This window comes from Vidua macroura, chromosome Z (assembly GCF_024509145.1).
Source record: "Vidua macroura isolate BioBank_ID:100142 chromosome Z, ASM2450914v1, whole genome shotgun sequence".
NCBI classification, from domain to species: Eukaryota; Metazoa; Chordata; class Aves; order Passeriformes; family Viduidae; genus Vidua; species Vidua macroura.
The window spans coordinates 22,542,919-22,567,323 of record NC_071611.1 but is presented as its reverse complement, the minus strand read 5'-3'; the positions used below and the strand labels follow the sequence as shown (position 1 = coordinate 22,567,323).

The 24,405-nt window shown below is 36.4% G+C and overlaps 2 protein-coding genes across 3 annotated transcripts in view; one reads left to right on the top strand and one right to left on the bottom strand.

The window, feature by feature from the left end:
- The first annotated feature begins 333 nt into the window (after nt 1–333).
- MLANA (melan-A) lies at nt 334–8,047 on the top strand. Its single transcript, XM_054002522.1, has 6 exons — nt 334–1,028; nt 1,585–1,676; nt 1,894–1,992; nt 4,538–4,634; nt 6,723–6,824; nt 7,774–8,047. The coding sequence occupies exons 1-6, from the start codon at nt 990–992 to the stop codon at nt 7,840–7,842; spliced, it is 498 nt and encodes a 165-aa protein (XP_053858497.1). The 5' UTR covers nt 334–989; the 3' UTR covers nt 7,843–8,047.
- The window catches only part of KIAA2026 (KIAA2026 ortholog), a 62,629-nt gene continuing 45,017 nt past the window's right edge, over nt 6,794–24,405 (bottom strand). The window contains exons 8-11 of one of the 2 annotated variants that reach the window (XM_054002519.1): nt 22,674–23,599; nt 14,757–14,857; nt 12,987–13,060; nt 6,794–6,985 (exon numbers count right to left, since the gene is read on the bottom strand). In XM_054002519.1, coding sequence (XP_053858494.1) covers nt 14,837–14,857; nt 22,674–23,599 — 947 coding nt within the window. In that variant the 3' untranslated portion in view covers nt 6,794–6,985; nt 12,987–13,060; nt 14,757–14,836. Of the gene's footprint in view, nt 6,986–12,986; nt 13,061–14,756; nt 14,858–19,191; nt 19,302–22,673; nt 23,600–24,405 lie in introns of those variants that run through there. The other variant, XM_054002518.1, reaches the window with a different exon arrangement.

Below are 24,405 nucleotides of genomic sequence, written 5' to 3'. Positions count from 1 at the left end.
CAGGTCAGATTTTTACCATAATTAGGAAAAATACAGAAGCAGCCCCACACTAGCTAAAAAATATCAGTGTTAATACTTTTCATCTGACTTCCTAATGAAATGGATGTTGATCACTCACACTATCAGTTCTTTCCTATTTTCTTTTGAGTCTGTCAGCCATTTTCACCATTCTTAGAGCCCTGTGCACAGCTTCAAAGACAAGTGAAAACTTAAAAGTGTTTAATCCTTCAAACTTAAAAAAAATTGTAGAGGGACAGAGAGGCTCAGATTAATGGTTCATTAGGACAAATGACAAGCAGAACATGGTTCTTTTATCTCCTTGCTCTTTTGGCAGTAACTAACTGCTGGTATATCACAGTACCCAGACCTCTGAATCAATCACAGACTGCCATTTCTTTGCCTGACCTTGTAAATGGAATTACTACAGTATTAACACAGGCAAAGGCCAGACTTCATTAGTTCTGCAGCCCATGGGACGTACCCTCTTTTTATTGCAGGATAGAATTAAACTGTACTTACCTTAATCTAAGACACTTTTGTCACAGGGTAATGAGTTTCGGTCCACATATACTATTTTGCACAGTGTTAAAATGGTGCAAAAAGTGTGCATAAACAAAGCTATAGTAAATAGTGCAAAAATGCCAGTCCTCTGTAACAAAATAAGCAGCCTTAGATCAAAACATGTTTGAATCTAGAAACCGTCTGCCCACTCTAGGAGCTTGTACTTATTGGGCAGGTAAAAAGGTGTTGGGCTGTCTCTCAGAGCACATGTAATTAATCAAGAAATAACAGATTTTTCTGCTGCTTTTTAAGAGGGAAGGATGCAGAAGAAAATAAGCCCCTTTCGTGCTAAGAAGAAAATGAGAAGTCACCCCTTTCATGCTAATTAATGCATTCAGAAGCCGTACTGAAAGGAATTTAAACTCGTGATAGTCATAAGAGGACAGATAAAAGGAGAAAAAAACAGACCAAGTCAAAGAAAGCTGCATATGCCCTTAGTTAACAGACAGAATACAAGTCTGAAGGAGGTAAGATTTATATTTTTTTGTTTTACATAAGATTTTCAGCTTGGCTTAAAAATTATGCTTTAGAAGAGGCTTGACTTTCTCTGAGTGAATTCAAAATGTTTTCTTTGCTTGGCTAGAATTATCTTCAGTAAAGTCAGTGTGTTTTCTAATTTATTTGTATAGGGTAGGTAGATTAGTGGGATACAATCAAGTAGGATCTGTTGTTGTGCTCTTCAAATTACAGAAACATGATTACGTGTGGATTTCTTCTACTACATTTGATTGAATAGATTTTTAACTGTTCAGATAGCTGTGATTACCACCTTAAGACTTGGGAATAAAGATTGTGATACAAATTCCCTACACTTTTGAGTTTAGATTGTTAGCAGACATAAATCAGTACTCCCATCTGAAATTCAACAGATCTCTGAGAGTCTCCAGTGACTGAAAACCTATCCCCTGAATGTTTACAGGGAATTACAGAATAGAAAAACAAGTATTTTTAAGAACAATATTAGTTTTTCTTCTAAATAGTTTTTCTTGTCCAGGTAAATTGCCTTTTCTTTCTATATTCTAGATTTTGCTTCAGAAGCCTGCCATCACTTGGTACCTAAATAGACCACATCAAATTCTGCAAACTCTGTTACGCTCAGTTGCAAACACCTTGATGTCAGTGGTGATACTAATATGTAGATTATAGTTATGGTTTTGAGCTTTATCCTAAATTGGGACAGTTGTGTGTGTATATGAATCTACTTGATTCTGAAGATATCAGATTATCCTGCCTCTCTAAAATGCTCCCATTAAAACAAAAAAGCTTAAAATATTAAGCCTCAATGATAACAAATTATTTATCACACTGACACACTGTGTTTCTACCCTGTAGGTTTGAACAGGACCAACCTCACAAAATGCCCAGAAGATATAACCACCTGGACAGCAACTACTTCAAAGGGAAAGGACACGTCTATTTTGCAGCAGAAGAGTAAGCGTAAATCAAAACCTATGTTAGCATATAAGCTGGTGAAAGAATTTGTATTGAAGGAAAACCAGAAAATTGTATCCAAAAAAGTCGTTGTATATAGATGGAATGCCTTTTAATTATCTTATAGTTCCCTCTAATGTTTGTCATAGCGCAACCTTAGAGAGCCCTCAATGATAAGAAAAATCAGAATTGCAGAATTCAAGAATCTAGAGTTAAATCATATGATCACAAGTCATCAGCCTTTACCAGGTTTATTGAGGCTTATTTAGAATTTACTTTTAAGGCTTACTGTTGCAAGGTGATCTGTATACTAAATCTCTAGATTCACAGACCTCTCTTAGGAATCTCAAAGGGACATTGTCTCACCCTAAAGAATGGTGGAAACCCCCCAGAGAAATGGTTAAAAAAAAAGAGCAAAAGACATTAGTGCCATACAAATGTGACTCCCAAATTGTATCTGGCAAATATTTTTTATCTTTGAATTACAATAAAATATGTTTGGTCTGGGATTATTAGAGACACCACCCAACTGGTGATGTTTTATTACATAAGGCAAGTAATCCCAGTGTGCTTGGGATATCTGTATGTGACTTGTGCTGCTAGCATTGCCTTACTGGGCTCGAAACTTCTTGCAAACACTCATACTGCAAGATAGCTGCTCCTCCATCAGCCCTGGCAAGAAGAATAAACAAAGGGGAAAGCTCTCCAATAGTCCATTCAAAGCAGTTCAATTCTTAAAAAAAAAAAAAAAAAAAAAAAAAAAAAAAAAAAAAAAAGCAAAAAAAAAAGCTGGCTAGTCATGTTTTAGCACTTGAAACTAGGCATACTCACCTTCAACTACTGTGAATTCTAGTGACTGCATCTGTAAGTAGTTTTTCTAGATATGCAAAAGTGACCCTCTCCTTCCACTACCAGAAGTATTCTAGATATGAGCCCAGATTCCTAGCAGCACAACTTCATCTTTAACTGGAATGACAAGAAAATGCATACACACTTTCCATACTAGCCTCTGAGTAGTTAGGAAAGGAGTTCGATAGCAAATGTGCAGTCAGAAGTACCAGCTCCAGAAATACATTCCGGGTTTTCTCCTAAATTTGCCCTAAACCAGGACATGGGCATACAGGCTAATGGGTAGCTAAAACAACACAGCATATGACAAGCAGGAAGTCTAAAAATGTACAAAGGGCACCAGCTGCCTGGAGAAGTAGTCCCTCCAAGTTTCAACTGTGCTGGTGAGGTAGAAAAACCAGTGGAGCCATCTCACAGCTTTGGCTGCACCAGAAAGTGACTGCTGAGAGCTCTGTTCTTGGGTTAAATAGGCCTGCAGGCCACACAAAGTCTTAAGGGGCAGGAGCAACTTACAAGATCCACATACTTTGGAAAAAGAAAATCCCTTTGTCTCCAAGGGGCTTCATGTTTCAAACAGCACAAAGGAAGTTGAGACAGAAAGGCAATCTGTTCTGCCACACAAACCTGCTTGCATCTCCTTTCAGGCTTTTTAATTCACAAGGAAATGCTCCTTTATGAAACTTGTAGACAGTGAAAATGACCACAAATAGATATAACAACTCTCTGGTAAGTCGCGTAGGCCTCCAATCAGAGCCAGTGGAAAAGCTGGGGGTAATTACTGCAAGGCAACTAGGCATAAGATATACAAAAGTATGTTAGAATAGATTTATTCTGATTCACATAGCAATTTTTCCCCCATACTCTTTTCCCTTTAATCCTTTCATATATTCTTCTGTTCCTGAACAGGGAAAGAACAAAAAAAAGAGGGAATGAATTCAGTATTTTTCAACTGGGAGGATATGAACACTAAAGGAAGGCTTTTTGTGACTAGGAAATTGGAATTACTTTGTCAGCTTGCTTTTTGACGTAAAGTGGAAATGTGCTGCTTCTGCCAAGTCCCCAGTGAGCAGTGGGAAGGATGTTTTACAGCACAGTTTGCAAAGCATATTTTCCCTAAAATGACCCAGTGACACCAATAATGTGCCTAGTATGGCATGCAAGAACAAAATAGAGCTCTTTATGAATAATTCAAAGTTTCTTACTCATGTTTTAAGGTTGCAATGTGCTTTATGTATAAAAAAACCCCTTTCTTCATTAGAAGTTGTTGCAATATGATGCAATTAGGATACATTTTAAATACTTGCTGCCTAGAGAAATTTAGCAAATAAACATGAGCTGCATCATTGCAGATGTGGCATTTAATTTATTTCACATTCACTTGCAATATCACAATGCTGTGATTTGCGAGACTTACAGACAGGTATGTTTTTGGAATCAGTAGTCACTGGTAGATAATTATTTTCAACTAAATATATTTTTAAAATGTTTAAGAACTTGGTAGAGAAATTAGCTGACAGCTAAATCTATAGAAACTGACTGAAGTTATTGCTACTTTGCCTATTTTCTGGGGTAAATTCTGCTCCATGCCTTCCTCTGATAAAAAGACACTGACACAAACTTTTGGTCTAACCATACTTGCTTCTGGGAGGATGCATCTAGTTGTGGTGCAAATTATTTTGTTCTGCTTTCTCAACAGAGCTCTGGGTATTGGACTTTTCATTTTGGTGCTGGCAATTTTACTTGCCTTTGGCTGCTGGTATTACAAAAGACGTAGTGGCTACAAAAGTCTGCACGTAAGTGTGGCAGCTCATTTTCTCTCATGCTGTTATTTTGACAACATATTACCTTGATTTGCATGACATTTATGCAGAGAACATCAAATCTGTAACAGGACATCATTATTCAGGCAGTATTTACACTGACATATGCCATAGACAAAACCACACAATATGAAACACAATCTGTCCTGAAGAACTTGCAAGTCAGACAAAGGGGTAAGAGGAACCAGAAGGAAAGGGGCGTAAAACCAGTTGCCCAACATGTCAGTAAAAAAATTTATCTGTAAATTTTGTAAAATCAGTAAAAAATTATTTGTAGGAAGCATTCTATTTACATTTATACAAAACGAAGAGACATTCAGTATCCATTCATTTAAATAAAATTAATATATTCACTGTTCATAAGATTTACCCCTAAATAAGGACAGATATGATTAGAATAAATCTAGGAAGCAGAGAAGAAAAATAACTATTACAAGTAGGTAAATATGCTCACCTATGGGTGTTGTGTGATTCATCCATATAAAGTTTGACTTGCAGTTTCAAGATTCACAAAAAAAAGTGGGATGGGTTTGAGATTTGTTTTCTAAAAACTACTTTAAAAATATTTTCATTTGTGTCTTAGAAATTATTTTTAAAAAAGGTACAATCCTTCTCATAACAACTATTGTTAGAAGTCCCAAAGCTTTATTTTTGAAGTTTTGCTCCCTCTCCTTTGAAAGGGAGGTATTTTTTAATTCTTTAAAATGAAAGTTTGTTGTGGTTTAACCCCAGACAGCAATTAATCACACTTGCTTATTTCCCGCTGCCACCCTGGTGTGGAGGAGAATTGGAAAGAAAAAGTGAACTTCATGGGTTAAATAAGAACAGTTCAGTAATTGAAACAAAATATAACCATATACTACTAATAATCATCATAATGAAAAGGTGAGAAAGAGAGGAGTAAAACCCCAAAAGAACAAGTGATGCCCAAAACAGTTTCTTACCACGCCCAACTGATGTCCATCTCATTCCTGAGCAGCAATCAGCCCCTCCCAGCCAAATCCCTTATTTTTGTACTGAGCGTGATGTTCTCTGGCGTGGAATGTCCCTTTGGCTAGTCCAGGTCAGATGTCCCAGCCATGAACCCTCCCAGTTTCTTGTGCACCCTCTCTGTGGCAGACATGAGCCACTGAAAAGTCCTTGACTTAGAGCAAGAGCTACTGAACAAAAACATTATGTTTAATAATCCTTGTGTTATCAGCATTAGTCTCATAATGAATCCAAAACAAAGCACTGTACCAGCTGTTTAAAAGAAAATGAACTCTAGTCCAGCTGAAACCAGGACAAAGCTTTATGCAAATATGTGTTTTACAGTATCTTTTAGTTAACCTCATATTTTGAAGAAGATATAAGTAACTATTTGGGACTAAAAAACTCAGCAAAGCTCTCATCTTAGTCAGCAAATCCATTTTCTTGCTGTTTCTGGTAATTTTGTCCCATTCTCTTTCTAGCCAATTATCCAGTTATCTATCCAATACATATATAAAATGACAGAATACCTAAAAGCTGAACTTTCACAGTGAAATGTTGCAAAAATGAAGGTAATACTCAAAAAACCCCTTCAAAAATCAAACCAATTGCCTGCTTTGTATATCCTGGCAAAAAGCATAATCTGTTTTTTAATTCCTTCTCATGACAGATTTCTACTTTCTGGTTTTGAAAATCATATTTTTCTTAGGCTATTTCTGGCTAGGGAAGAACTGGTACAGAAAGCGTACAAAGGAAATGCTGAAAAATGAAAAACAAAAAGGTTGGGGATTAAGGAAAGAAATAGCTGGCATAAAAAATAGGAGGTATTTGGGCACATGAGATGTCAGTTCCTGCATCAGTCTGAAAAATGCAATAGTTATTTTTCTGGCAATGTAATTGGATTACACAGGAGAGAGAGCACATGTATCAGCAGAGACAGCAAAAAGTGTTGTGAGATGAGGTATCTTTCTTACTTGCATTGTGTCTAATCCCAGATTCTAATACATACTGTTTATGTGCTGCCAAATTTTGCTCCAACTTCAGTCTCTTCTTCCTTTCACCTTCCCCATATTTCTTTATGATTTGTCACAGAGCAAAAGCTCTAGTGTGAGCACAATACGGAACGTGGTGGGTGACGGAGAAATACTGGACTGCAAAATGGCTCTGCAGAACTACAGAGACTTTAATTCTGCGGTAAGTTGCAACTCAAGATCTCACTTAAAACTGAGTAAGACATGGTGAGATAATATTGTTAAACAGGCAGTTGATGATTTCTCCTATGGTGTATTCTCTCATACTTTGAGTCTTCAATGCTTCAGTATCAACTTAGAAAGTAGTATTTGGAAAATTTTGTACTGTGAAAAATAAAAAGAAAATTACATTTACTATTTAGAATTCTTATTTTAAAGTTATTGTCTTCAATTCATATTTATTCTTAAATTGTATGATCATTTTGCAATCTATTAGAATGATGCAACACCTGAATGCTGAAATATACTGAAAAACCCCAAACATCTCCCTAACCGATTTTCTGCCATTCAGACAAACAACAAATGGATTGGGTCTGGTATACTATATTCTGACAACCAGAGAATATTATAAAACTTCAATGTGTTAGCTCTTCTAATCATTACAGAAAGATGAACATTTAAACTTTCGATTTTCAAAAAGGTAAATTAAGTGATAAGTATATATAAATGGGTGCATTTAAATTGCTTTAGAATCAAGAAGAGGCTAACCTCGAACAATTTTAAATAAGCTGATCAAATTTTTACCACTAGAAATATGACAATATGCTTGCATCAAGACTTTTAAAGAAAAGCTTCAATATTTGTCTGAATTATCAATCTAAAAACACCCCATATAAATAAGAAAAATATTCCTGCCTTTATAACACCGAAAATTCTCTCTTTGGATGAACAATAGCAATAAAGTGAATCTGATGCAAAACCAGAAAACGTAATACCAAAAAAGTAACCGTAAAAAATAGGCACAATGAATGAGCTCAGCTTCTTTAAGTCATAGAACTGTATCTAATATGGCAGTAAATAGCTTGCTTTGTATTTTTGTCATTTTCTTGTAATTTTCCTTGTAATTCAATTGGGATTTTTTTGATTTTTCACAAACATTTTCCTTACCATAGGTACCTGATGCTCCACCAGCTTATGACAAAATTGCTGCAGATCAATCACCACCGCCTTATTCACCATAACATGAAATTTGAAACCCTAAACATACTGATTCCATTTACTCATGCTCACTCTTTATTTCCTGTATATGGCTAACTTACTTAAAGCTAAAATCATACAAAAGAAAACAACATGTTTTCATTAGCAGTTGCTGAAAACTATTCCCACCTAATTTACAGAACTAGTCTTTGAAATGCCTTAATAAATCTGAATGTGCTTTTGTTTTAAGCTTTTCACTTCTTGCAGTCAGATTAATACATTATGGTCTGGTCATTTTGAATCCTTCATAGGTCTACATAGGTCTGTAATCACACACTATTCAGTATTAATCAGAGTAAAAATTGTTGTTTGTTTTCATTTTCCTCATTTAGTTTCCCTTTCTTTAAACAATAATAAAAAACCCCAAAACACCAAAACAACAACAACAGACACGCATAAAAAAACCCCACCAAAAAACAAAACAAAACAAAAAAAACCCCAAACAAGTATTCCTTAGAATAGGATGTAAAATAATCTGTCACAAAATGAATGAAACCATTTGACTACATGTCTTCTTACAGACTGTTTTCCTCACCAGCAGTTTTAAAATCAACTTCCAAAAAGTGACTATGTTTTACAACACACTTGTTTATGTACCTGTAATGAATTAATTCCTTATAAAACATGATCAATCTAGGCAATCTAGGAGTTTCTGCTCGGAGTCCATACTATTTCATACTGCAAATGGATATAATGACATCATCTTTTGTTTCCTTGTGACAGTCGTGAGAGAGCAAAAGAACTTTGTAAATATAAAGACTTACATGCCATTTCTTTCTAATATGATGAAACTATATAAGAAAATGTACAAAAACCACGTCTCTTGAAGAATACAGAAGACAGCAGACTCCTAGATGTTAATTTTCCTGGCTTGCCAGAACACTAGCAGTAATAAAAAACAAAGGATTTTGATATGCAGGAACTGGCTACATACATTTGATAAGTTACTGTTTACTCAGCCTTTTTGCTATTACTTGCTTGCCAGATTATTACTTAAGATTATATGCAGATCAATACATTTATACACAAGGCCTGATATCTCACAGCAGGAGGCAGCTAGAATGGTACAATATTCATTAAAATCAAAAGTAGCTACAGAAGAAAACTGATTTCATAAAGCAATTATTAACTGCTATTAGTAAAGGATCTAGTTCTTTGTCATCACATACACAAATACAAACATTAAAACAAAAGAAGTTTTCAACACAAGGCACGGTTACTTGCCTAACATAACTGATAAAAAATAAAGAAGCCAGGTTTTTAAAAATATTTCTTCTGTAATAAAAATGTTTATACAGATTAGTAAAATGTTTATATAGATTAGTAAAATTTTATATAGATGAGTAAAATTGTTGGAAGGTAATAAATATCAGTAATTCCTGTGAAAGGTTATAATCCATTCATATGTTTTTATAAATTTAGTTGATATATTTATTTAGAAACTTAGAGATGTATTTTTGTATTTTAACCTAAAAAGCTGCCTTACCTTTGTCATTTCCCATATCCGCCTGTCAGGGAAAAACTGTGGAATTATTTAGCAACAGGAAGAAGAATACACAAGAAAACATAAAAAATGCCATCTTACAGCTAGTAAGCACTAGAGATGTAGAACACAATGGCTGACTAATTTTCTTGCAAGACTGGTAAGCTAAAGCTTGGGGCTGATATCTTTAGCAACTCAGCACTCTGCATTTCTCTACTCTAAGGCAGCATCCTTTCAAAAGACTTTAGTACTACAGTGGAATAGAACTGATATATGCAGTCATTTTCTCATGTCTGAGGAAAAAATCAATTAAAAATTAATAGAGATCATTTACTATAAAAAAGTGCTTAGAGTTCAAAAAGCTTTACTTGATTGCACATATTTTTAGTAGTGACAGAATTAAATATATTACCAGATGTTGCAAAAGCTCATGAGGAAGTTAACACTGATGAAGTAGAAATATTAATTTCTTTGTGGGACTACATAAGGCTAAATTGTTAAAACTCTTCAGCAGCCAGAACTGGAACAATTAAACTTTGAGCTGAATTTACAGATACTTAAAGGATAGATAAGCCCTCTTGGAAACCTATCCTTAGTTTTCAGAAAGTCATCTCCTTTTTTCTCCTGGTGAAAGTAGTATTTTTGCTTTATAGACACAGACAGTGGTCTCAGATTTAAGTGCATTAAAATAAGAGCATGAAATAGAGCTTCACAGAGGACTCAAATAGTTGTAAATTTCATCACTCATGCTGAATGCCATTCTAAATTCCATTTTTCAAATCTGGCTCTATACCCAGTGAGGGTACATGGCAAAGTCTGGCTGCTGACTCATTAAAACAGAAAAACACTGATACAACACAGTGTATCAGGTCAACAGACCTTGAAAACAAGAGACCTGTAATTGCCAAAGCTGCATGATGCAAGAACTGGTACTTTCTGTATTGCACTCAATAACACTGCACTTTACCAAAGACTAGTTTAAACATTCCAGGACATCTGTTCCTTTAAAGAGAAATGTATAGAAATGTTTTAATTACCATACATGGAGAACATGGTATAGGGTGTTCAACCTTCCTGGAAAGTCTTTAAGATTAGACAGTTATATGACCCCAGCAACTGGTCACCAAAATTTAGATTAATAATTTCCTTAGTTTGGTCATGTATGTAATAGAGAGGATGTAAAAGTCAAAGCTCTTCTGCCCCTTTGGTTTTTACCCTCTTTGCAATCAGGCTGCTATCAGATGCCTTGTATTACAACTATAATTTTGAATAAACATGATATTTGTGCTTCATTTTCTTATATCAAAAAAAGCTAATGAAGTAATTCATGGGCAATTTGAGTTTTTCCCCAGGATGCTGACAAAGAAGTGGCTGGTCATAGCTGGAGAATGACACTCTGCTTGCTGCTTATCAGCGCTATCAGAGCAGCAGACACACTGTTATTACAGCTTATCTGAACAAGAGGATCTTAGAAACTTCCCCATAGCTATGCATGGAACCCTTACGTAGATGCAACAAGTACTTCAAAAACAGACCCCTTACTAATGTTTTGGTCAGATTGGTAAATTAGAATGGCAATAGCAGTTACACTGTGTGTAACACAGACAGTGTTGGATTCCTGGTATGATCCTGTTGGAACATCTACTTTCTAATGCAGTTACAAGCCTTAATGTAGCCTTCAAAGCTATTGAACAAAGGTAAAATGCAGCAGGTCTCAATGAGTTCAATCCTCCTGGCATACTGCACCAGGCAGCAAAACACCCTCTTGAGGAAAGAGCCAAAGGCTATAGCCTATACATGTCAGAAAGTTATCTTAAAAGAAAAGTACCACAAACCTTCCATAGGAAGCGCTTGCTTTTTTAGAGTCTCACTAGTCTAGTGTAAATGACTGGCATTTGGAGCTGGTTGCTGGGAGAATCCAGTGACATTCACCTCAGCAATGTCCTTTGGCTTAACTTCTGCTACAGCTGGGGATGTATGTATATTATCTTGGCCTTAAGAACTGTATTAGCCATATTGCTTGTAATTTTTCAGTGATATACTTTGATTCATTTTTATGTCTAATATTGGTAGAATATCCATTACTTTGTTGGTGTTATGTCCATGAACTCATATGACATAAGAGTACACTTTTTGCCTTTAAAAGCAAACTTCTTTTCACTTCTTATGTAAAGGAAAAGATTAATGAGTGTCTTTGGAGAAGTAGCATTTATGCACTTGTACTTTTCTGTTGACTATGTATTAAACTGTGTAACAAGTCTGAAAGGTTGTTGTGTGTTCATGCCATTTCATTAAACATATTTTATTGCCCATTAGAGCTGAAAAGTGCTTGAAAATTTCCAGTGTTGTCTTTTGGACACAGATCTGCACTGAACTTTACATGCAGCAATAAAGGTAAACTAGCAGCAATATGACATTTAAAAAGTTATCTACCAGTATTATCTAAACATCCCATATATGCTGCCAGCTAAAATTCAGCACTTGTGCACTTTTTGGAATTGACTCTCCATATTTTGCAGCCTTAGAGAACCTCAGATTTTTACATTACTTCTTTTACGCAAGAAGTCTTTAACTCAAAGGCAGCAGCCTTAGATTTCTAATGAACAAAATGAACAATTGCTTCCCTTGCTGCCAAAATCTAGCTCTTCTAGATGTTTTGTCCACGTAGATTTACTCTTGGGCCAACACAAAAGACTACATTTTTGCGGGTAGTGGTGTTCCTAACTGCCTTGTACTCACAGCAATATGAACAAGAAAGGCTCATCCATCTTATCCTCACCACCATGAACCATCTCACAAATCCCACTGGATCACATCTCTCACACTGGAACAGATTGCCCAGAGAGGCTGTGGAGTCTCCCTTACTGGAAATATTCAAGAACCGTTTGGATCAATCCTGTGCGGTGTGCTCTGGGATGATCCTACTTGAGCAGGGAGATTGGATGAGGTGACCTGCTGTGGTCCCTTCCAACCTGACTCATTCTCTGCTTCTGTGATTCCATGACATTTATTCATCAAAAAAAGAACCAGAGACTTCTGGGCCCTATTTAACTACAGAAAAAAGGGAAGAATGTATAATCCATTGTGAAAACACTATTGACATTAAATGTCACAGTTACTGCCCCTCTTATTTCCCCAGAAAGCTCTTCGCATGGGATAGTTGCAAACTCCAGTCTTGGTGGATTCACATGGGTGAAAATATGAACAATTTTTAAGCAGCACATGTGCCTTCACATTTCCAAAACATTTTAGTATAGCCTCAATTAGATGTTTGGACCACATGCTTTATTTGCTTCTTTCCCAAGATATACATCACATGAGTTAAAATTAATACAAAAAAAGAGTGATGGCCTAATATAAATACTTCAGTCTTTCAATACTAATTTTGTAAAGTCTTTTCAACTCCACTAGCTTCCATCTCTGGATGGGAGAAACAGAATTCTCTGCTGCACGTTTGCTATGTTCTCTGCATACATACAGAAAAGCAGCCTTCCTTCTTCACAGTTCTTTTTTTTTTTTTTCATTTACCTTACCATTATCTTGTAGCTATAAGGGGAAAGATCTGACTCATTTTTGTTGAAAAGAATTTTCTTAAGAAAAAGGTGTCATCTTCCAAGTTCTATCAATTTGTCCTTTCCCACTCACCTTGGCAAAAGCAATTGATTTCTCTTTCTCCATAGCACCATGTACACCTCAAGTAACTCATTGCTCCTGACACTCTGGAGCAAAAGAATGACCCTTTTTAGACATAGTTCAGTGCTAGATTTGATTCTGCAGTGGTTTGCAGGAGGAATTTTAGGATTGTCATCTGGAAGCCATAAAAAAGAGAAACCTTAGAACTGTTTCAGAATTTGCATTAAAACAAAAAAAAATCATATGGTAAGTGTGAATATTCCCTGACATTAATATCCTGTAGAGAAATCCTTGCAAGGATTAAAAGGTGTCAGGTGTTTATCTTGTCATAAATTACTCCTATTTCCTATCTCCAGGAAACTCAACCTGAACATTTTTGGTATCAACACAGATTTAAGAAGCATGTCTTTCTTACATTCATAATTCCCAGGATTTGTAGCCCACATGATCTTCACTTCCTGGATTTTGGCACCAATAACAATTTCAGTCAACTCCTCATTCAAACCTTCTGCCGTTTAACAGGATTCATGCACCTCTCCTACCACTTCCTATAATGGAGAAGCAGTTTTATGCTTTTATATCCCTGATTTTTTCTGTTCTGCTTCTTTGACTTACTGCTCATGTTTTTCCAGTACCTGATTCTTTCGCTGAAAAATTTGCCTTTACATGTCACAGACAAGCTCAGGCTGAGTTCACACAATTTTCCTGGAATTATTGTTGGAAGCTGTGTATACATACTGGGAAAATTAACTCATACTTGATCTATTTCTTAATTCTTTCCACTAAGCATTGTCTACTGGCCACTACAGTGAGTGAAACGCCCAGTCCAAGTTGCAGCTAATATAAGGACAGGTGTGCTGCACCAGCCACATCACTTGGATTTCATGTGCCTAAGAAATTCACTTTCAGACATGGGCTCTCTTTTAAAAAATATATTGGTTTTCCATCAATTTTTTAGGCCATGGAGGAGGCAAATATTTCAGACAGGCCTCTCCCACTTTTTCTTCTTCTATGATCACATTGCAAAAAGCACTCTACTGGGAAGAACAATATTTTGAAGGCATAACGTAGTTGAACTGTAGAATACTGTCCAGACAAGCCTCAAACAAACTACTGTAATTTTAGTATTGGTGTGTTGCTAATATGAATTGTCAATGTTCTTTAAAAATAAATGCATACAATTCCTCCTTCCCAGCAGTAAAAGTTTATTATAATACTAAAAATACCAGTTTTTTATATTGTGTTAATGGAATCCATCATGATACTACTCTTCCTTTATTATAAGGAAGACACCCTGTGACTACATAGTAATACCCAGTCACTAATTCCTCTGTTATTCAATTTCACTGCTGCATGTGATTAAAAAACGAATGAGCAATGATTCTATAAATAACAGCATGTTATGAGGGCAGATCTCAATGTATATGCTGGTACCGGATGGCAACGATCTATTGACAGCCAAAACAGTCTGATTTTATACATATTTATTCATTCTTGTATATTTATACTTGAGATGGAATCAATATGAACAATTAATTAAATAAGTATATTGTCTTCTTTTTATGACATCGGTATTGAAAAGCGAAGTTCTAAAGCCTGAAGACAATCACAAAAATCACAGTTGTTTCTTTACTGTCTAACTTGCTTTTGCTATTTAATTTTTATAAATGCTATTTGTCAATGCTCCTCACATTCTTGAAAATAATTGCATTTTCCAAATATTTTCTTCATTGTAAAAAGTGAGAATCAGGGAAGATAAAGCAAGTAATCTAGATGTCTAACCTTTAGTTATGGATGAGATGCTGGAAGGAGTCAGGGGACCAAGGCTTCTATTCCCAGTTTCTCCATGTTGCTACGAGAACTCAGAACTTCATTGTCTTCATCTGCAAAAGGTCGGAAATCATATTTATGCATATTTTAATAGACCTTCTGTGTAACAAACAATTTCAAGAAATATTATAAGCAATAAATTACATTTTCTTTGCATTACCTTTAAATACCATTTTCATTTAATGTGCTTAGTTCAGCTGAGATTGTAATAAAAGATACTATAAGATTCCCATATTTCTGAAGAACTTTCTGAACCAGTCACATATGAAACAATGAACTATCCTGGTTTCCTAGTTTACTGAAGACATTCAGGTGTGATTACTGACTAGACAATTCCATATTTTGAGAAAATAGGAAAATAGACCAAGATTTATCAAGTTTGCTTTTATGCCACTGTAGTTCCAAGGAAATTTTTTTAAAATAACATTGCTCTGTGTCACATTTACAAAGTGGCTTCTTCAAGAACTAAAAAAATCCTTATCTGGATGCCCATATGTATGAAATGACCATATACAGATTTTATCTTGTATCCTATGCACAAAAACAATGAGATTTAAAGAGCATCATGTTGAAAATCATTACAACAGTTTGTCCTTTTACATCTTCAAGAGACATAAACCAAGCAAAAATAGGAGCAGAGAGTGCTAGACTTGCAGTGGTTTCAATAACCTGGTTTAAAAATCATGTCTTTACAGCTAAAATATTTGGCAAGTGGTATAGATTTATTGATGAATTGAGTTGACACTGATGTGAAGTTGGTTTACAATTGACATTTCTATGAAAAAGTTAGTACAAGGCTAAATAATAGTCAGAAACCAACCCACAAACACTGAAATAATTATTATAAAAGAAAAATCATCAACACACTGCTGAGTAGCTCATAGGACCTTTAGAACACGCATTCTTCTGATACCACATCTCAAGGATATAGTAAAATTGAAAAGGTATACACAGCAATGACAGCAACTGATTACTTCCATGAAAGAAATAATTGAATTCATGATTTCTCTTTATTCTAGAAAAGAGACAACCAACATGGCAAAGATCTACATAAGCCATATGGAAAAACAGCAAAGAGCAAAGGCTTATTGTATCTTACAATATAAATACAATTTGCATCAAATGAAACTAACAGGTGCCACATTTAAAAACCAAAAAGGAGTTTTATTTACAAACTCTACCACTGGATGCTGTGAATGGTAATAGTCTTTTTACATACTTCCATGAATTCTTGAAAGGATTGGTGTATTTCATCAAGAGAAATACACTGAAAGCTATTAAAAAAAATCACAGCTCTGTGAGGAATACTCTGGCTCACAGATGAGTGGATACTAAGATTATTAGTTTTTGTGCTGTTTTGGAATGCTACTGTTGAGTGCTTCAAGAGACTAGGTAATGCTGAGATCGATGGCCATCATAATAGGACAGATGGATCTTAAGTCTGATGCAGCATTATTAATCTTATTTTTCTTATTATTTTGAGTCAGTGAACTCATTTGAGGTGCAGCTTACAGAGAGTCTACACAAGTTTAGTTTTTGTGAGCACCTCTGGCCATTCTATTCAAAGGAAATAGTCCTTAAACATAAGAAACATTCATGCTTCAATAAAAATTATTAATTTACTTTAAAATTAATTTGTGCTACTAAAGTTCTGCACTGCCACAAAGCATAAGCAAAACCAACAATGAACCACAGACACTGTGGCAGTTATGGATGCCCTACAAATGCTAGCTTTTAGTAATTTTCTCACCTACTCCCATGAGACACACTAGCTTCTCTTCACTCACTTACCAGGAGAATTTTTGCTTCCCTTTTCACATTAAACCCTTTGCCATGTCACACAGTGAAATCAGCACAGATTTGAATGACTTGGCAGAAACACTTGGTTTGAATAGGTACTTCTATGACCCCTAATACTTGTCAATATAATTGCTTCTAGGGTGGCAGAATCCCTATGAGAAAATGGCAGCACACACATGGGGGTTTGAACAATATTAATGTAATTTTCTACTCATAGCAAAGCAAAACTGTTGTGCAGAACATGTCCATTCAGGTAAATAATAAAAGGATGTCATTCAGAATATTCAAAGTCATTAGTAAACTTAGAATTTTGCATTTAATATAGTGTATGAATACTTGTATATAGTATCAGAGGGTGTCCAAAAGCAAGGCATTTTACAAGCTCTGAAATGTTGAACGTGTTTTCTTAAAAGGCTGATTTATATATCTATGTTTATATGTTTCATTAGATGTCTTTTTAATTTCAAGTCAAGACGCGGGCAGTTCTGCTTTTTCACTGTGTCTGTGAATATAATCTACTTTTTTACAGTTCTTTTTGTGCTAGTGGTAGCACTATTCATTTGGTGGTGTGCAAAAGGCACACAGCAAATTGTCAATGGGTATTTAGGTTCATTTGAAAAAAAGCCTTATCTCTGACTCACATTCATACTATCGGAGAAGAGTATTGAGAATAGGAATTTTATTCACAAAAAATCACTAAAATTTGGTTTTACATAATGAATGTTGCAATCCCATTACATAGTAATCTCAAGTCTTTCTCCAGCAGGATTTGGAATGTGAACATATGTCTGAGAATAAAAATCCATGAAAACTGTAATCAAACTAACAAACCTTTTCATGTTGTAAAGTTTATGTCTGCCAAATGATAAAATATTTATGAAAATCATAAAATATTGCCATATTAATTTAGAAATTTTCTTGGAAATTATTCAAGCAAGTTACGTGAGTCCTGAGTTCCTAAATTCAGCTCTTCTAACTTTTCTCTTTATTAGAATTATAGCATTAATCCTTCTATTACATTAGCACACAGAAAAATGCCATGCAAGAATTTTTTCTCCATCAAGAACAACTTCAATACTAGAACCTAGTCTTGAGCTTTCCAAACAATGTAGACAACTCACTCTACAGTAATCATAAATTAGAAAAAAGGAAAAAACAATCATTGCAAGAAAAGAGAAAAATCCAAAACAGCAAGTCCCAAGGTTCAACCAGTGAAATGGAAATAAAATGAGTTGCTGGTACATATAGGTTTTGGGTATGTAAAATGTCCATTCTTATGGACAAAAAAATGAAGAAACTGCCATTCTCTGCCATCTCCCTCTGTTGGAAAAGTCACCTGCAGCATTCAACTGTAAAATGCAGTCAGACTTAAAAATCCTTAGTACTGTAAACTCTACAAGGCCATGCAGACACCCTTAGTACCAGGTGTCTTCAAAATAAATTACGAAACACCTTCCATGAGAAGTAGGAAAATTGCAGCAGGTAGCTTTTTCTGAACTTAAACAATCCTTCTTTCATTCCAAAACTGACAGCTTCCATCCTTCCCAGCCCTGAGATAAGATGGAGATTTCTGATCCCGAAAGATGCAATTTCCCAAAGAAATTCTTTTAATTAGTGCAAAAGGAAAGGTCCCTATGGAAGGCACAAGCCTCTCTTCCCCCCAGTTTCCCAGAACTTCAGCTAAATAGCTATCAGGTTACTTTTCAGAACAATTTAAAGGGCAGCTGACAGAGGCAGTATGATGTGGTCCTGTTCTTCAACTCAACATCTGAACTGCAAAACTGTGTACAGCAAAAAAGGAAGGGAAGTAGAAAATTCAACAGTATGAAAGCAAAGGTTGAAGCTTCATTTTTATGAAGCTCAGTCTACGAACACTGCTAAATACAGATATGTAAGCTTTTATCCCCTTTGTCTTAGCTATTTAAAAGGCAACGATCATTCATAAGCTCTTCTGAAATCCTCTTCTAGTTTCTAAAAAAAAACCAAACCAACAAACTCCACAAAAATTCCAACACATACAAAGACAACAATTCGAAAATCACCATCTTCCATAAGATAAGATAGGCACCCTTTCTCTATATGCAAAATCACAAAAGATATAAAAAACTTATCTCCATGAGCACTGCAGCAGGCAGCTGTGAACTCAGCATATCTGCAGAAAATAACCCAAAGGTTTTATCAGATCAAATGCTGAAACTAAGCCAATAAATACTGAATATACTGTATAAAAAGGGAAGGTTTATGCAATATGTAAATTATCCCCATTCGAAGTATTAATAAAGCTACTTTTAATCTTGTATGATGTTTTAGCACTCTCCTTCCAGATAGATCACTTATAAGATAAAGAGAACACACAAAGCTAGAAAGCATGACCAGTGAAAAAAATGGGTAGTTGTTATGGTTAGATTGAAGATTAGTGAGTGACCTTGTTACAGTTACCAGATAATGTGGAAATACATACAAGGCTGTAAAACAGAGAACAATGAATTGTTCAACAGATCTTTGAGCTTTAAGACAAAGCATGGCTGTCCTTAAGAGCAATCAGTGTGACTTAGACTGGTGTCTAGGAAGCCATTTGTAGCCTTACCATTTCACTGCAGTTATTTAGGCAACATAACCAGACCGTTAAGAATGGATAAGTATGGATTATCCTGCCCTATATCATGAGGAACAATAAGAAGTCCTTCCTTCCAAATCCTGTCAAATCATGTGAAATGTAAAATCAGAGAAGAACAGAAAAGATTAAATAATTTCATTCTACCATACACCAAAAGAAAGATATGTATCTATGTATGTATGTATTCTCCCATGGCGTAACAGATACACATATTTTTAACTACTGCCAACACAAAGCAGTACAGCAACTTGATTTATTACATGCAGATTCTTCTGCATTGTTGCTAAATAGTACACTGGTCCAAAGTTACTAAAATACTTAAAAAACTATACATTATGTAAACAAAACATAAATAAGACAGCATAGTTCTTTGTACATACTATTTAGTACAGGTTTTTAGGAGTTCAGAAATATGTACAATTCTGTACTGTAGATTGCATTTTTACAATTTTTTTTTTAAAGAAACAAGTCAAAAACAAATTTGACCAAAAAAAAAGGAGATATATACTGTCATAAACACACTGGCAGACAGTCCATAGAGTAAGATGGAACAAGTGCAAAAGGTGAGATTTCTCCAAACTGTTAAATGAATTAATTGGTCATCTCTGAGCCTTTTACTAGAGAACTTTCTGAAAACTTCTGACAAACTAAAATTTTTCTTTCTCCACATCCCCACAGGTAAACAGGTAAGAACTGTAACCTTGTTCCTATTGAGTAAATCAATTATTTAAAACATTGTAAGAAATTATTCAATAGTTAACAACTTCAAAAGTTTGAAGAATGCCCCAGAATTTCTAAGTGGCTCATTTACAGTAAATTCAGGGTGCTGCTTTATCAGGTTTATCAAGGCAAGATGACTGAGATGCAGGGAAGACCGCAGCAGCATTTCTGCTTGTGGAACTAACAACAGGAAGCAGTGATGAAGACAGGGAAGGAACTTTTGGTGCTGAAGTATTTAGAGCATTCAGTATGGCTCCCTCTGGACTGACCAACAGTTTTTTGATAGAACCATCTAGCTGAAACACTGATGTGTTGCTTGGTAAATGAGAATTCAGAGGATGAACAGCAGAAACAGAAGATGTAGCTACATTAATGGGAGACTTTGCCACTGAAGATACAGACAGAGTTACTGCAGACAGTGGAGTACATGAGCTAGCTGGAGTATTAAATATCTGGGGTGTTGCATGTACGATCGGTAAAGCATCTGCAGCTCCAAAAGAGTTCACAATTTTTGTAGAGCTTTTCAAAGGATGTTTTGGTATTTGCCAACTTAATGAATGACTTGGTGCTAGGATGATTTTTGAGGTTATTGGATTAACAGTTGGTACACCTTGAGGCTCTTGACCATGGTTAATTTTTAAAGGAGTCTGTTTTGTATTACAAGAGAGAAGAAGAACATGGCTGCCAGCTCCGAGGCCTTGTAGTGGAACAACAAAACGAGTACCATTAATCATTATCTGAGTTCCAGGTGCCAAAGGCATACAAGTGTTAATGACTATTTTCTGTTGAGTGGAAGGTTCATTCAAAGGAATTCCTCCTGTTTTGCTTGTAACAGGGGACAAAGCTTCAGACATCTGAACGGCAGAAGCACAAGCATTATCATGACTTTGTTTCTCTGTACTGGGAGGCACCTGCTGGCATTGTAGGGTGGAAAGACTGGGAAAACTAATTACTTCACCTGTATTTGGTGATGGAGGGGGCAACACACTCTGAGGTTTGTGAATACCTGCATGACTTGACACAGTAGCTGAAATTCCTGATGACTGAAACTGAATCAGTGTGGGCAACTGTCTTTTTGGTACTGGAAGAGGAGCTGGAACTGCTGCCAACTGAGGAACTGTATGTAATACCTTGTGTGGGGTGGCTGCAGGTCCAGGCAAGCTAATGACTGGAAATTGCAGAGCAGATGCTAAGTTTTGCGGAGATACTGTTGGCTGTGTTGAAATCAGCACAGATGAAGAAAGATGTCCTGTCTTCACAGTTGATATACTCACAGTATTTCCAATATTTGATGTACAAAATTGATTACCCAGAACTGGCCTTATTCTTGAGGGATCATTGCTACCAATCAAGACAGTAGGCTGTGCCCCAGAGGAAGTTCCACTTGATGTTACTGAAACAGATTCTTTTGTTGCAACACATACCGATTCATCAGCTGACACAGCAAAACTTGGAACAGGGACAACAGTACTACTTGTCAAGGATGGGGCCAAGGCCGTCTTCTTCTTGTCTTCTTTAGAAATGCCAGAATGCAATATATTAACTGGTACAGCCTCCTGTGCACTGCCTTTAGTATTTACAATGGTCTGACCTATATTTAGTCCAATTTTCACATCTTTTACTTGAGCAATAGTTGGTGAGTTTATTGGTGCTCCTACTGCAGATGGGATCAAAACCAACTGTGGTTGCTCTGTGGCATTAACAAAGGTTTTGGTTAGGGAAGAAGGAAGGTTCTGTTTCAATGACTCTGCAATGAGATTGGTGGTTGATGGGCCATTGGCAATTTGTGTGTTAATGAAAACCAGTTTCTGAGCATTAACTGCAGTGGATGCTGGACAGGGTATAATACTGACCCCTGATGCTCCAGAGGGAGATAAAATTGGTGGATTTGTGATTAATGTAAATTTCTGGACTGGAGTACCACTGGTTAACTCTGCATTTGTTGCAGAATTTGACTCAGATTGTTTAACAGATTTTGTTTTCAGTTCAGTATCCCCTTGATGCTGCACAGAAGAATTTGGAGTTTTGACAACATTACTTTGTCCAATGTTAGTCACACTAACAAGGCTGTTTGGAGCTGCTGACACCAAACTGCTAGCTAATGGAATGGAGCATAAAGAAGAAGACACATGGCAGGAGTCTTCTCTTACTCGACACGAAGAGTCCCAAACAGCTGGCTGCTGTAGTGTAAATTTGGTATTCTTCTCCATTGCCTGTGTAAAATCAGCAGGGGAAGCTGGAATGTTAACAAAAGAAGTTGTTGAGGGGGCAAATCCAGAAGGAGATGATTGTCCAATATGTGGGAGACCAGATGTGGCTGTTGCTACAAATGGAAGACTAGAGCATGATACTGCTGTGGTTTTTGGCACAAGAAAGGCCTGAAGTTGAGACGTGTAAGTCAAAATTGAACCAGGACATAAACTACTAGGTGAAATCTGGTCTGGGTTTGTTTGCACTTTAACAATTCCAGTGTTTCCACCTCGTGTTGTGACCAGGATAGATTGTGATTCTCTTACACACACTGTCTTTAGCTCTTGCTTAGTTTCAAAGGAGTCAGTTTGCTGCCATGATGCTAGACCATGAGAGGCAGAATCAGTATTTGTAGATGAACTTAATGTTGTTGCTGGTGTCAAGGATTGGCTAGCTGTGGAAAGAGTAGGTAGAGCCAAAGACACAGGCAATGTAGCAGTCAAAAATGTAGTCTTGAATTTGTCACTTTCACTTTGGCTTACCTTAATTATTGATGATAAGTTATCTGCTGAATTAACATTAGACAATGGTTGTGTAGTGTTCATGGGACCAGTCACTTGTGACGAGTGGGTAGTATTCTTACTAAAAACTGTAATGGGTGACTGAGTGGCATTTGCAGGGCTTGTCACCAGAACAGGTGTTAAAGAAACACTGACGTTTGGCATTTTTGGTAAAGATGTACAGTGCATCTCAAATGATTTTTGTTGTAGTGACTGAATATCCTTGGACACAATTTTTTCTTCCTTCTGTTGAAGAAGAAAATTCTTAGGTAAAATAAGAACTTGTTGCATTACTTTTTCTCCATTTTTAGGGTCAATCATAGCTTGCAACTGAATTTTCACTGAGCTGTTGGGAATGTCTATTGGTACACAGTGTCCATTTGGCATTTTGTATACCATTTGTAAAGGAGTCTTTGAACTGGCCTGGCAGGGCAATGCTGGTTTGATCAGTGATGATTCCAAAGCTGGTAAAACTGACTTCTCAGAAGTAGAGACGTTCATACCTGCAGGAGGCAACAGTTGATTTGTTAAGGTCACTTTGTTCCCAGCATTCTTGGCAAGCAAGGCCTGGATAGGTTTGGTCCCTTTCAGAAAGTTTGATACTGATGTTGCAGGATCGGTCAAGGAAAGCAACTCTAGAGTTGACCCTTCAAACTGTTTCAGCTCAGTCAAGCAACTATCCAACTGCAGGCTACTTTCTGAACTCTGGACCACAGCCTCATTAGTGCTTAGTTTAGCTTTCTTTCTTGCTGAAAGCTCATTAGTGCTTTGATCCAGACAGCTACTTTGCTTGAAATGTCGTTTAATGCATTTAGGCAGTGTCTTCTGTATCTCTTTAGAAGCGGATTCTTTTTTCAGAATTCTGTTTTTTCCTGTAGGTAAATTCATCTCTAATAGTTTCATTTCATCTGCAAGGATATTAAAACAGAAACTGTGTTTTACATGTTTGCATTTGATACCCCTATGAAACAGTTTTACAGTGTCTTGCAAAAGGCAATACACTAGTTTGCAAGAGTAAAGTTATGTGGAAGGAAATGTCTAATTTTTTAAAGGCATGTGTTCAAGGGCCTTTGCTATACAAAAAGGGGGTAATAAGGAAAGGAGGAAGTAATAAACAAGAACATACATAGACTGTACCTGACCAGAAATGGGAGACAGTGAGGAAAACCAAACCTGGTCAGTTGGGTTAATTGATAACAGTATGTGAAAGCATGAAAATGTATATTCCAGCAAGGTTATCTTGAGGGGGAAAAGGGAAAAGCCAGGAAAAAAAAATATACAGATACACAGATCCAACCAAACAAAAATGGAGACAATGTCAAGAAACAACTGCACCATTCACACCAATTGATGGGCTATCAGGAAACTGGAGAGGCCTCTTGCAGGAAGGTAACTTTTTGTACCTCATATGATTGTAAACCAGGGGAGATCCCGGAGATGGAGCCAGGAGGGGTAAGGGAATTGGTACAGCTATACAACCCATGAAGCAATGTGTAGAGGTAAGGGGAGCTACAAGGACAGCCACAAGAGGTTACAGCCTGTGGGCCTAGTGCCAGCTGCTTGGGGGTGCATGTCTGTATCCTCCCCAAATCCAGTGAGTGCGTTTTCACTGATCAACTTCAAGCTAGACTAGCTGGTGAGCAGGAGGGCCTGGGGGTCTGGGCTGGCACAACAGACAGACAGACTTATGAGTGGGGGATGCCTGTACAACGAA

Coding starts and splice junctions, on each gene's coding strand:
- MLANA (XM_054002522.1), top strand. CDS start 990: ATGCCCTTAGTTAACAGACAGAATACAAGTCTGAAGGAG. Junction 1,677..1,893: donor TCAGTTGCAAACACCTTGAT/GTCAGTGGTGAT, acceptor TCTACCCTGTAG/GTTTGAACAGGACCAACCTC. Junction 4,635..6,722: donor GTGGCTACAAAAGTCTGCAC/GTAAGTGTGGCA, acceptor GATTTGTCACAG/AGCAAAAGCTCTAGTGTGAG.